Raw genomic sequence first — 13,289 nt, 5'->3', positions numbered from 1 at the left:
CGCTCCCCTGAATAGCTGTGTAAATAAACCCTGCAATACAGAATCCATTAGTGTCTTTGAAGGCGGACAAAAGCTCAGACATCTGTAAAAGCTTTGAAATAGCCAAATAGATGGCTGAGATACTCTTTAAAGAATGAATGAAAACCATGGGAAAAGTTTCAGCAATTAATCTCACATTGGGCTACGCTTTCCATCTTGTACAATGCAAAATAGCACTATATCCAGTGGATGATCTATTCTAATGCATTTGAAGACTTTTCCACTTTTATGATACTGTTCTTCACTTGACAGCTTGCCAGTTGTCAGAAGTAACAACGTGGCAACCACATTATTTAATGGTCACTTACCTTTTCCAATCACAACACTGTCATAACACTTTAGTAAACATAGAGATAACTCAGGCTACAGCATTTCGTGATAAACTGTAAAGGGTGCCACACCATTTTTACTCTTCCTGCCTCCAATCCATGATTCACATCAGCACTCAGCAGGTGTGATTTAGAAAGGCTTCCAAAACACGGCTGCCTCCAGGAAAATTGCAGAAGTTCTGAAATGCCTATTTTTAGAAGGGTGCCGGCAACTTCTAAACAGCAGCATGTGGGGTTTCCCAACCCGACCCCTTTCCTGCACCACTGAAAATAGCTGGAGATAGAAATGGGGGGATGGGGTGGGGCTTCTGGATCCACGCTCCAGCCACAATTTTTTCCTCCCACTCCACATCGTGCAGTCAAAAAATCCAGCTCACGATTCTGATTTTTCAGTCTAAACGCAGATTTGTTTTGGCAGAACAAGTTGCATGTCAACAATTGCTGACAGTGAATTCTCTTCCACAACAATATGAAGAGAATGTCTCAAATCTGATGCTACTGGGCTTAACAATGCTATTTTTTTCACGATGCACATATATACCATAAAGTATGAAAACAGCTAAAGAGCAAAGAATGACTTTGCAAGTTGGTGCACTAAGAATTATCACCATTAAAAAGTTTTGATGCCATTTCTCTGTCCCCAACAACAAAAGCAAACAAATCACTACTTCGACACAATCCTGTTGAATAGTTTGAGTAAATGACTTCACTATAACCAACACATTCTATACTGCACTTTAGACATGAACCTTTTGACCTTAGGCTGATGGTCACAACAATTCACTGTCACTTTTATTCTTAGCATAGATATTTCATTTGATGGTGGTAAATGTCTACTTGGAAATTACTTTATGGCTTTTCTTTTGTTCCCTGAACTTTAATCTTTTTAATTCCCTTCCTCAGGCTAAATGGAAATAAGTTCTGTTCAGTGCCATTGATTGGGTTTTGAGTGATTCCTTGTCTAATCCATGGTTGAAATACAAGAACAGCATTAAAGCAACAGGAAAATAATAGTTCTGACAAAAGAAATCTGCTTTCAGACTATAAATAGCTTGAGTGTTGGATCTTAAAGATCTTTCATAATATAATAATGAACAGATAAGATTTTATGTCTGGTTCAGGGAAAAGATCATAAATCACCATGTGTAAATAACAACATAGCAAGAAGTTAATAGAGGTCCAGTGGTGTGGTGGTCTCTGCTTCTAAGCTAGAAGCCCTGGTTCAAGTCCCACTTCAGGACTTGATGGTCATTGAATCATAACGTGGCCTAAGAAGTTGACTATCAGCCTGTAAATCCTTCTAACATGCTTGATGCTGCATTAAGACTGCCTGTTTGTATCTCTGGAATATCACCTGACCTTTGCCCCTGCCTCAGCTCTTCTGCTGCTGAAACCCTCATTCATGTGTTTGCTATCTTCAGATAACTATTCTAATATACTCCTGGTTGGTCTTCCACATTCAACCCTTCATAGCCTTCAGGTTATCCAAACCATAGCTGCCCATGTCCTAACTCACACCAAATCCCATTTAGCTATCACCCCTGTGTCCCCTAACTTACACTGGCTCCAGGTGTAACACATTGATTTTAAAATTCTCACCCTTGTTTCCAAATCCCTCCATGGCCTTGCCCCTCCCAATCTCTAATCTCCTCCAGCCCCACAAGCCTCCAAGAAATCTGCATCCTTCTTTGGCATCTTGAGCATTTTAATCATCCACCATTGGTGACCAGGCCTTCAGCTGCCAACCACCTCTCTAGAATCCCCCCCCCCAAGCCCTCCACCCCTCTATCTCACTTACCTCCTTTCAGACACTCCTTAAAACCTGCCTTTTGACCAAGCTTTTGGTCATCTGATTTAATATCTTTTAAGGGGCTTGGTGTCATGTCTCATTTTATAATGTTCATGTGAAATTTTCATGTTTTAAACAAATACAAGTTGTTGTTGTTTTTTTCATGGTTTATCCTTGGCATTTGCTGTGATATAATGCATGTGAGCTAACTTATTTCTCTGTATTAACCAATGAAATAAATGTTATCACTTATGGTCAAATCATGTGGTACCCAAGTAGTAGCTGAATAAATGCCTGTCACTGTGCCTAGCAGCAGAAAATAAACATGGAAAACAGTGAACCATCAAGACAAATGACTGTGCTTTTGTGTATAACAAATACTGTCACACTTTATGGTGTATTCTGAGCCAGTAACATGTTTTGAGGCTGTGGTAACACTGTACTGCTGTCACCACCTGTTATGTGTTATCCCATACATTTTATGGAATATGTCATTCTTTTGTAATTCACCATATGAAGAAGCCAAATATTTTGTGAGATCTCGTGTCATTTTTCACAGCCCATTTGGTATTCTGTGAGCTCCTGATCATTACATAACAAAAATGTTAAATAACCAGCATCAGTAGCTGAGATTAAAAGAACAAAACATTTATATGAGGTACAGAAAGGTAGCTAGGGAATTTGAGGCAGTCATTCAACCCTTAGGTTCAGATGACTAACAAGCAGTGGGCATCACTGGCAAGACCAACATTCATTGTCCATTCCTAATTACTTTTGAGAAGGTGGTGTTGAATCGCTGCAGTCCATGTGGTGTAGGTTCACCTACAGTGCTGTTAGGTATGGAATTCCCGAATTTTGACCCAGCAACAGTGAAGGAACAGCAATGCATTTCCAAGTCAGAATGGTGAGTGACTTGTTGATAGACTGATCTCAGTTGGGATCAAAGATGTGCAAACTTCAGAGGCGATGATCATAACAGGGATCTAGAACATTTCCTTTGGTCCCTTGGAGATTCCTGGATATAAACATGAATGACTTTTAATGTATTTCTCTTTTATTTCCTTCTTCATGTTCTTCAATAGTTTCTCTCCATAAACTCACATTAATAGTTCTCCTTATCTGATTTCATTGATCCACACTAGTATATTGCAGGCATATCAGCTCATCTTCCACTTTCAAGCCAGAATATCCAGGATAATCCATTTCCCCTCATTTCTTTCTCTTCTGCTTTGCTGCCTACTCCTTTTGATCTTTAGTCCTTTCATTCCTTTCAGGCTCATCCAATGAAGGGGGTGGGGTGCGAAGTATTAGGCTGCTTAGTGAAGCATCAGCATATAAATGCTGAAAAACAGAGACTGATAAAAGAAAGAACTTGTATTTATATCGTATCTTTCACATCCTCACGACATCCCAGACCACTTCATAACCAAAAACATATTTTGGAAATATCGTCACTATTACCCTGTAGGAAAACCTTACAGCCAATTTGCACACAACAAGATCCTACATAGAGCAATTAGCAGACAATCTGATGTGGTAGCTGTAAAATTCTTTAATGGATTAATGGTCTGACCAGTGAAATATATTCTGAAAATGGACCTTTGAAGAGTAACGGAGAGAAAATATAAAAACAGCAGCCACTAAATGGGTAATTTATAGGATTCCTCATGAGAAAAAGAGAAATATCCAACGAGTGTAGCAGGGATTATTTCTGTGAATGTGGGGTTCAGCCACGTTTCTGAGGCAATGTTAAGGGAACTAGATCCAGTCTGTACTTTCAATGACTTTCAAGTGCTTGATTGTGGCACTGCATACAAAAAACAGAAACTACTTAGAAGATATCTTTCAACATGATGAACAACACCAACTGCAGCACCCCAAAAGACAGAAATAAATAGCTGTAACTGTTAGAGGGGACGCCAATAGGGAGTATGATTTAGATTGTAAAATTATATGCTAATCCCATTTTGTTTAGTTATCCATGCCCCCTGTTTGGATTTTCCCCTCCCACACACCTCAGCCATGTGACTTGCTTGCAGCACTTTCAGCTTTGAAGCAGACACTGAGCTGGACAAGGCCTGACTCATCTTCTGAGTTTCCTGTCAGCTCCAGGTTAGCAGCTGACATCTGCTCCCATTGATTACTCTGCTGGGCTTGGAAATGACCTTTTTGAACTCATATTAAATACAGCACGAGTGCACCAACAACATTAAGAAGGCAAGAGGATGTGTTAGGATTGGCTGTAAAAGGTTTTGAATGCTTTGGACATAGAAAGAAATAGAACTGCCAGGATATCCTCTGATTTGGAGTAACATTGATTGTAATTGTAATTGTACCCTTTTGTGGCCATTTGTATATGTATGTATATATAGTCAAACTGGAATCAACTAGTTTTCAGTTAGGTTCTTTTGAATTAATTGTGCTGCACATAGTCTCTTTTTGTCCTGCAAAGATATCACAGTCTGCAATGAGGGGAATTGTAGACGTCTCTAGCTGAACATTTTTGGGTTAGAAAAATTTCCAGCAAACCTGTAGGGGCCCTGTGAGGATTTTTTTTGCTGAGAAGTAGTTTTAAAAATCCAGTCTTAGTGAAAAGACTGTTTGTACACATGGGTGGACTGATGTTTGAAGGTGGCTGCATCAACAGGTATTATTGGGCGACTGGGAGAGTTAGCCATAACCGAGAGTCCTTGGTGGAATGGCTCAAGATGTGTTTCATTGTTAATAATATCCTCGATGTTCCCGATAATCCGGTTGTTAATAAGGCAATGGCAGAAAGGAAAAGGTCAATATTTCTGACTGAAGCAGGCCCAGAAGTGCATGAAATGCTCAAGAACTTGCTCGCCCCAGTAAAGCCAAAAGACAAGCTGCATTCAGACATTTTGCAAAAGCTTCAGCAGCACTACAATTCCAAGCCATTGGAGATTTTAGAAAGCTATCAGTTTGGAACAAGGAATCAAATCCCCAGTGAGAACATTGGAGACTTTATGTGGCTTTGAAGAAACTGCCGATCATTGTAATTTTGGAGAACTTCAAGAGAGAACATTGCAGGACAGATTTGTGGCAGGTTTAAAAAGTGAATGCATTCGCAATAAGTTACTGACGTTGCCAAAGTTAGCTTTCGACATAGCTTGCCAAACAGCATTGTCCATGGACATGGTGGAACGTGACTCGAGACAAGTCAGAGTTAACAACCACCAATCATCTGCTGAAGTAAATAAGCTGCATCTGAGTAAGCAGAAGGCCACAATGGTTGGTAGTAACAGAGGTATTAAAACGTTCTGTTACCAGTGCTTAGATCAACATAGGGCACAGAGTTGTCCATTTGGGAACACACATCTGAAGAAGGGTCATCTTGCCAAGGCATGTCAAAAGAATGTATACAGAGAAAAGGCTGGCTGGAGGAAACGGCAGTTGCTGTATATTGTTGTCGAACAGCACCAGGTCAATGAGGGGTTGGTTGAGACCCGTACGATCTGAAGCACGGGGATGTTCAGTGGAAACTCACAGGACATCACAGGATTGGATGGAGCTCCAGTAAACATGGAGTCCTGCACAGGGGGATCAGTCAGGGTGACTCCTGAATCACTATACCATCAAACAGTGAGTCAGCATCACCTGGAGAAATCACACATCGAATTACAAGATTATGGAGGAGAGAAATCCCCACAATTGGAAGTGACATTTTAGTCACATGGAAGGAGCAATGTGCAAAAATTGCCCATCATTATAGTGAAGGGTGAAAAACCAGCCTTGTTAGGAAGAAACAGGTTAGCAGCCCTTAAGTTAAACTTGGATGAGCGTAGAAGCAAAATTCACAATGCAAGACGACATAATCGCCAAGTAGCCTCAGGTGTTTCAAGAAACCGGCAAACCCATTCAAGGCTATACAGCCAAAGTACAGGTTCAGAGGAATGCAAGACCTGTTTATTGTGTGCCTCACCCAGTACCCTATGCTCTAAAAGAGAAAATAGAGCAAGAACTGGAAAATCTTGAGACTGAGAACATTATCTCTAAAGTAGAACAGCGTAATTTGGCTACTCCCTCAGTGGTAGTACCAAAGTCAGATGGTAGTGTAAGACTATATGGGCCAGGATTGTTCGGATCGTGGGGTTTCCCATCCCGCCATGCAAGCATTAATTGGCTTGAGGTGGGACTTCCACCCCTCAGTCAGGAGGAAGTCATGCCTCATGCCAATCTGATTGGGCAGCATCTCTAGTCCCACTAGCGCCAGAAGCTGCATTGGCCAGGAAGGAGGTTGTAAGCAGTCCCCAAAGTCTAAGCCCCAGGAGTCCAGGACCAGCTAAGTTTGGGAGGCCTCAGGGACAGGAGGGGTGATGAGGCCCAGGTGGGTGCTTAGGAGGGATAGGGGTGTTGGAGGAGAGGGTGGGAGGGGGGCAGAGGAAGCAATATTAGATCTGACAAATGTTTATCTGCATTTTGAGTTACATGATGAGTCAAAATCATATTTGACTATTAATACACACATGGGTCTTTTTCAGTTTCATAGGCTACCATTTGGTGTTCCTTCAGCCCCTGAAATGTTCCCAGGGGTAATGAACCAAATTTTTCAAGGAACTCAGGGAGTAGTGTGCTGTTTGGATGATATATTTATTCCAGCTCCAAACAGGCAGACCCATGATGACAGGCTGAAGAAGATGCTCCAACTTTTGGGGAAAACATGGAGTTCAAGTGAAGAAACACAAATGTGAAATGTTTCAAAACTCTGTAGAGTATTTGGGTCACAGAGTAGACAAAGACGTATTACATCCTACCAAGTATAAGGGTCAAGCAGGAAGCAATACACCCTCAGAATATCTCTGAGCTTCGATCCTTTTTGGGCTTAGTGAATCACTATGGGAAATTCATACCACATTTGGCAACCTTATTGCATCCATTAAATGAACTCTTGAGGAAGGGTGTTCTGTGAAACTGGACAAGAGAGTGTGACAAGGCATTCCAGTTGCATAAAAGTAAATTGGTAGATGGTACAATGTTTGTACATTACATTGTGTCCAAAAACATTAAGTTAGCACGTGATGCCTCTCCATACGGAATAGGTGCTGTGATCTCTCATATCATTGAGTCATAGAGTTATACAGCACAGCAATTGGCTCTTCAGCCCACCATGCCCATGCTGGCCATCAAGCACCTCTCTATTCTAATCATATTTCCCAGCACAAAAATAAAAATACCTGGAAAAACTCAGCAGGTCTGGCAGCATCTGCGGAGAGGAACACAGTTAACGTTTCGAGTCTGTATGACTCTTCAACAGAGCTAAATAAAAATAGAAAAGAGGTGAAATATAAGCTGGTTTGAGGTTGGGGGGTGGGGTGGGGGGGTAGGGGGGGGGGGGGTGGGGGGGGACAGGTAGAGCTGGATAGAGGGCCAGTGATAGGTGGAGATAGCCCAAAGATGTCATAGACAAAAGAACAAAGAGGTGTTGAAGATGGCGATATTATCTAAGGAATGTCTAATTAAGAGTAGAAAGCAGGACAAGCAAGGTACAGATAGCCCTAGTGGGGGTGGGGTGAATGGAACAGATTGAAATAGGCTAAAAGGTAGAAATAAAACAATGAATGGAAATACATTTAAAAATAATGGAAATAGGTGGGAAAAGAAAAATCTATATAAATTATTGGGGAAAAAAAGGAGGGGGGGGAATCGGAAAGGGGGTGGGGATGGAGGAGAGAATTCATGATCTAAAATTGTTGAACTCAATATTCAGTCCGGAAGGCTATAAAGTGCCTAGTCGGAAGATGAGGTGCTGTTCCTCCAGTTTGCGTTGAGCTTCACTGGAACAATGCAGCAAGCCAAGGACAGACATGTGGGCATGAGAGCAGGGTGGAGTGTTGAAATGGCAAGCGACAGGGAGGCCTGGGTCATGCCTGCAAACAGACCGAAGGTGTTCTGCAAAGCGGTCACCCAGTCTGCGTTTGGTCTCTCCAATGTAGAGGAAACCGCATTGGGAGCAACGAATGCAGTAGACTAAGTTGCGGGAAGTGCAAGTGAAATGCTGCTTCACTTGAAAGGAGTGTTTGGGCCCTTGGATGGTGCGGAGAGAGGAAGTGAAGGGGCAGGTGTTGCATCTTCTGCGTTTGCATGGGGAGGTGCCATGGGAGGGGGTTGAGGAGTAGGGGGTGATGGAGGAGTGGACCAGGGTGTCACGGAGGGAATGATCCCTACGGAATGCCGCCGGTGGGGGGTGAAGGGAAGATGTGTTTGGTGGTGGCATCATGCTGGAGTTGGCGGAAATGGCGGAAGATGCTCCTTTGAATGCGGAGGCTGGTGGGGTGATAAGTGAGGGCAAGGGGGACCTTATCATGATTCTGGGAGAGAGAGGAATGTGTGAGGGTGGATGCGCGGGAGATGGGCCGGACACAGTTGAGGGCCCTGTCAACCACCGTGGGTGGAAAACCTTGGTTAAGGAAGAAGGAAGACATGTCAGAGGAACTGTTTTTGAAAGAGGCATCATCAGAACAGATGCGACGGAGGAGAAGAAACTGAGAGAATGGGATGGAGTCCTTACAGGAAATGGGATGTGAGGAGCTGTGGTCGAGGTAGCTATGGGAGTCGGTAGGCTTGTAATATATATTGGTGGACAGTCTATCAACAGAAATTGAGACAGAGAGGTCAAGGAAGGGAAGGGAAGTGTCAGAGATGGACCATGTGAAAATGATGGAGGGGTGGAAATTGGAAGCAAAATTAAGAAATTTTTCCAGGTCTAGATGAGAGCATGAAGCAGCACCAAAGCAACATTTTCCAGCACTTGGCTCATAGCCCTGTATGCTATGGCATTTCAAGCGTTCATCTAGTGCTTTTTAAATGTTGTGAGGGTTCCTGCCTCTACCACCTCATCAGGAAGTGTGTTCCAGATTCCAATCACCCTCTGGATGAAAAAAAATTTCCTCAAATTCCCTCTAAACTTCCTTCCCCTTGCCTTAAATCTATGCCCCGTGGTTATTGACACCTCCGCTAAGAGGAAAAGTTTCTTCCTATCCACCCTATCAATGCCCCTCATAATTTTGTATACCTCTATCAGCTCTCCCCTCAGCCTTCTCTACTCTAAGGAAAACAACCCTAGCCTATCCAGTCTCTCTTCATAGCTGAAACGCTCCAGCCCAGGCAACATCCTGGTGAATCTCCTCTGCACCCTCTCCAGTGCAATCACATCCTTCCTATAATATGGCGACCAGAACTGCACACAGTACTCCAGCTGTGGCCTAACTAGCATTTTATACAGTTCCAACATAACCTCCCTGCTCTTATATTCTATGTCTCGGCTAATAAAGGCAAATATCCCATATGCCTTCTTAACCACCTTATTTACCTGTGCTGCTGCCTTCAGGGATGATAGACATGTACACCAAGATCCCCCTGATCCTCTGTACTTCCTAGGGTCCTAGCATTCATTATGTATTCCATTGCCGTGTTAGTCCTCCCAAAATGCATTACCTCACACTTCTCAAGATTAAATTCCATTTACCACTGCTCTGCCCATCTTACCAGCCCATCTATATTGTCCTGTAATCTAAGGCTTTCCTCCTCACTTTTTACGACTCCACCAATTTTCGTGTCATCTGCGAACTTACTGATCATCCCTCCTATATTCACGTCTACATCATTAATGTACACTACAAACAACAAGGGTCCCAGCACCGATCCCTGAGGTACACTACTCGTCACAGGCTTCCAATTGCAAAAACAACCTTTGACCATCACCCTCTGCTTCCTGCCACTATGCTAATTTTGGATCCAGTTTGCCAAATTGCCCTGGATTCCATGGGTTCTTACCTACTTGACCATTATCCCATGCGGGACCTTGTCAAAAGCCTTTCTGAAGTCCATGTAGACTACATCAACTGCATTATCCTCATCTACACAACTAGTGACCTCCTCGAAAAATTCAATCTAATTTGTTAGACGTTATCTCCCCCTGACAAAGCCATGCTGACTATCCCTGATTAATCCTTGCCTCTCCAAGTGGAGGTTAATCCTGTCCCTCAGAATTTTTTCAACAGTTTCCCTACAATGTTAGAGTCGACATATTAGACCATTGGATAATGTCTCTTGCACCCTCAGTGCCACTAAGTGAAAATATGTTCAAATAGAATGTGAAGAATTGTCTTTGATTTTTTGGAATAAGATTTCATATATACTTGTATGGCCGTAGTTTCACAGCAGAAACTGATCATAAGCCACTGATGGCTATTTTGAATCCAAAGACTCCAGTAACCACTTTAGCTGCAGCCTGAATGCAGAGATGGGCATTGATTTTGTCTGCTTATCAGTACGTTTATTTCCCATATATACATATTGCATTTCCTTGAACTTATTACACTTCCCTTGGATTCAGTGTTCTGGTCCATAAGATTTTATATTTCCAAAGCCTTTGAATATTAACAAAATATACACATAACAACCAAATACAGCAAACACACTGAAAGCTAAACAGCCTCCCAGATGAGATCAAGATCCTGCTCCAAAAGTTCCAGCCTTTTCTGTGATTTCCAAAGCTACTTTCAAATTCTGTTCAAAAAGGTCACACCTGATTGGCATCTCGGGAGAGTAGAATGGATTTTTAACAGCAAAGTCTGAATAAATTTCATAAATCTTCCATAGGAGTGAATCAATTCCAGCTTGTCGAAGGTTTGCCAACACAATGAACTTAATCCCTGTTAGCATTTGAAAACAGTGCATTTTGAAGGTGCCCGTTTCTAGCACTTCAATCCCAGAACTTCCAGAGTCCAGTGATAACTGGGATCCAATTGCAAACAGCCTTCCATTTACATCAATTCCATTAATTGAGAGCACAGCATATCCAACTTTGATGCCATCCCTCTGACCGAAAGAAACCACAACCCGCTCGTTGTATTCTTTCAGCACAAAGTCCAGCGGGTAGCTGAAGGTCTTTGCCACATCGGTGCGGGATGAGTAATTGTCATACTGGTAAACCAGGCCGCCAGCTTTATTCACCACATAAACACTAAAAACCACCATCTCTTGATTGGAAGGTTATTGTAATGCCAATGCAATGTCTAGATTACAATCCCTCTCAGAGATAGAGCCCAAAAGGGAAGAGGTATTTTCCTTTTCACACGTAGATGAGTTGCCAGTCACAGCAGATGACATTGGTAAAACAACATGTAGGGACCTATATTGGCAAGGGTTGTTATAAAAGTGTAATAACTTTCATAATATTTTTCTGGTTTGTTGTAAAGTTGGTTTATGGGTGTGAGTGTAGATGGTTCTGTCTGTTTGATTTAAATGCATTTGGAGTCAGGTAGATTGCAAGCTTGAAATTATCAAAAGAAGCTAGGTATAGAAATGTACTTGAAATGCTAATGGGTAAATATGGATGCTGTCTAGCATGTAAGGTGTGAAGGGAATTTGCATTTTTAGATAAGTGAAGGAATTGTTTGGATTTCAAAGGAATGTTAGTTTATTTACAACTAACCAGATAAGTAAGACTAAGGAGCATGTTTATTTTTCCCAAAGACTACTGACAATATTGGCAACATGAAATGTTTTATATTATGGGAAAGGTACAGTTCTAAAGATATATGGAACAATGGAATTTACATAGCAAATAGAGTGAAACATATATAAAGGAGAATGATAGGCTATGTTTGGGGACCTTGAAAGATCTAACATGAGTGTATGAAACAGCCTTGAAGAAGACTTGAGCCATTTGTGCATAGGTCTGTTGTGTCCAATAACTAAAGTTGGAGAAAGCCATTTGGAACTCCACTGTCAAGTGGATACTGTGTTAACTTTCTGGTTTTGTTTTTAAATAGAAAATCTATTTTGGACTGTTGCCTTAAAGGAGGTGTGTAACTGGGAGTCAGGTTACTTAGGAATTTTAGCATTTGTTATAGTAGTGAGTAATTGTAGTCTTATGTATGTGCTTGAAATCTTTTATCTTGTTAATAAATATTTTAATTTAATTTTTAAAATCTCTGAAGGTCTTGGTGGACTCATTACCTCTGAATTCAGTGCACACATCTTCTCGTAATAAGTATAAATGACAAAACCTTTGTGATAGCGTGACCAAGTTTCCCTTATGGGTTTGATCCATCTGGCACACATCATGTGCCATTTCATAATACGATACAACTACATCGTAAATGGATGGCCAACATAGGTACTGGATTTAAAAATCAGGTTGTTTTTAATGTGTAAGAATGAGTTGTTCCTTCATAAATGTTGTCTTATGTAGGAAGTCAGAGTTGTAATTCCTGAAGGGTACAGATTGCAGTTGCTATGTGATCTTCATGATCAACATTTAGGAATGAGTTTGACAAAGAGTTTAATGAGAAGCTATCTTTGGTGGCCAGGGTTAGATAAGGATGTAGAAGGTACAGTGAAGCAGTGTAGAGCATGTCAAGCTCTAGAAAAGAAGGTGCAATCAGTAGCTTTGCAACCATGGAAATGGACAGCTAGAATGTGGCAGAACCTGCACATAGTTTTTGCAGAACTTGAAGGACAACAGCTATACATTGTGATAGCCATTTGAATTGGGTTGAGGGGTTTCCGATGAACCAAAGAACAATTAGCAAAACTCTATATATTTTGTGCAGTTTGTTTGCTGCTTATGGGTTCCCAGAGGAAATTGTGTCCAACAATGGATCTCAGTTCTGTTCAGGAGAGTTTGTAAAATCTATGAGAATGAATGGGGTAAAACAAATTAGAGTTCCACCAAATCATCCTGCTTCAAATGGAGCAGCAGAGTGCACAATATAAATTATTAAGTGTGCTCTAGTTAAACAAATGCTAGATACAAATTAGAAGAAACGTCTGATTCATTGGATCACAAATTGGTGAAGTTTTTGTTTATTTATCATAACACACCTCACACCATTACTGACAGGATGCTAGCTGAATTGTTTCTTAGAAGACAGCCTAGATAAAGGTTTTCATTGCTGAAACCACATTTTGCACAGTCAGTAGAAGAGAAACAACCAGTCAGAAAGAGAACCATGATGGGGGTACAGTGAGTGAAAGAAGTCTGAGGTTGAACCAGAAGATTGAGGTGAAAGAACATCATCATAAGTTGTTGAAGAGTCAAGAAAATATGTGGCCCTCACACATTTCTGGTCAAGATGTTTAGTCGTGGAAAGGTTAGGTTTATA

General features: G+C 41.5%; 1 protein-coding gene across 2 annotated transcripts; it reads right to left on the bottom strand.

The window, feature by feature from the left end:
* Positions 1-10,457: 10,457 nt before the first annotated feature.
* Positions 10,458-11,157, bottom strand: LOC144681383 (trafficking protein particle complex subunit 4-like). Of its 2 annotated transcripts, XM_078542979.1 has the most exons (2): positions 10,985-11,157; positions 10,458-10,834 (listed from the first exon to the last, which is right to left on the bottom strand). In XM_078542979.1, exons 1-2 carry the CDS (start codon positions 11,155-11,157, stop codon positions 10,627-10,629), a joined length of 381 nt encoding a protein of 126 aa, XP_078399105.1. In that variant the 3' UTR covers positions 10,458-10,626. The 2 variants fall into 2 exon arrangements, with proteins under 2 accessions (XP_078399105.1, XP_078399104.1); XM_078542978.1 differs by having other exon boundaries at positions 10,458-11,157.
* Positions 11,158-13,289: the final 2,132 nt, after the last annotated feature.

Source organism: Cetorhinus maximus, chromosome 6, assembly GCF_964194155.1.
Source record: "Cetorhinus maximus chromosome 6, sCetMax3.hap1.1, whole genome shotgun sequence".
Taxonomy (NCBI): domain Eukaryota; kingdom Metazoa; phylum Chordata; class Chondrichthyes; order Lamniformes; family Cetorhinidae; genus Cetorhinus; species Cetorhinus maximus.
Note: the sequence above shows the minus strand (reverse complement) of the source record. Positions and strands in the feature narration are given on the sequence as shown.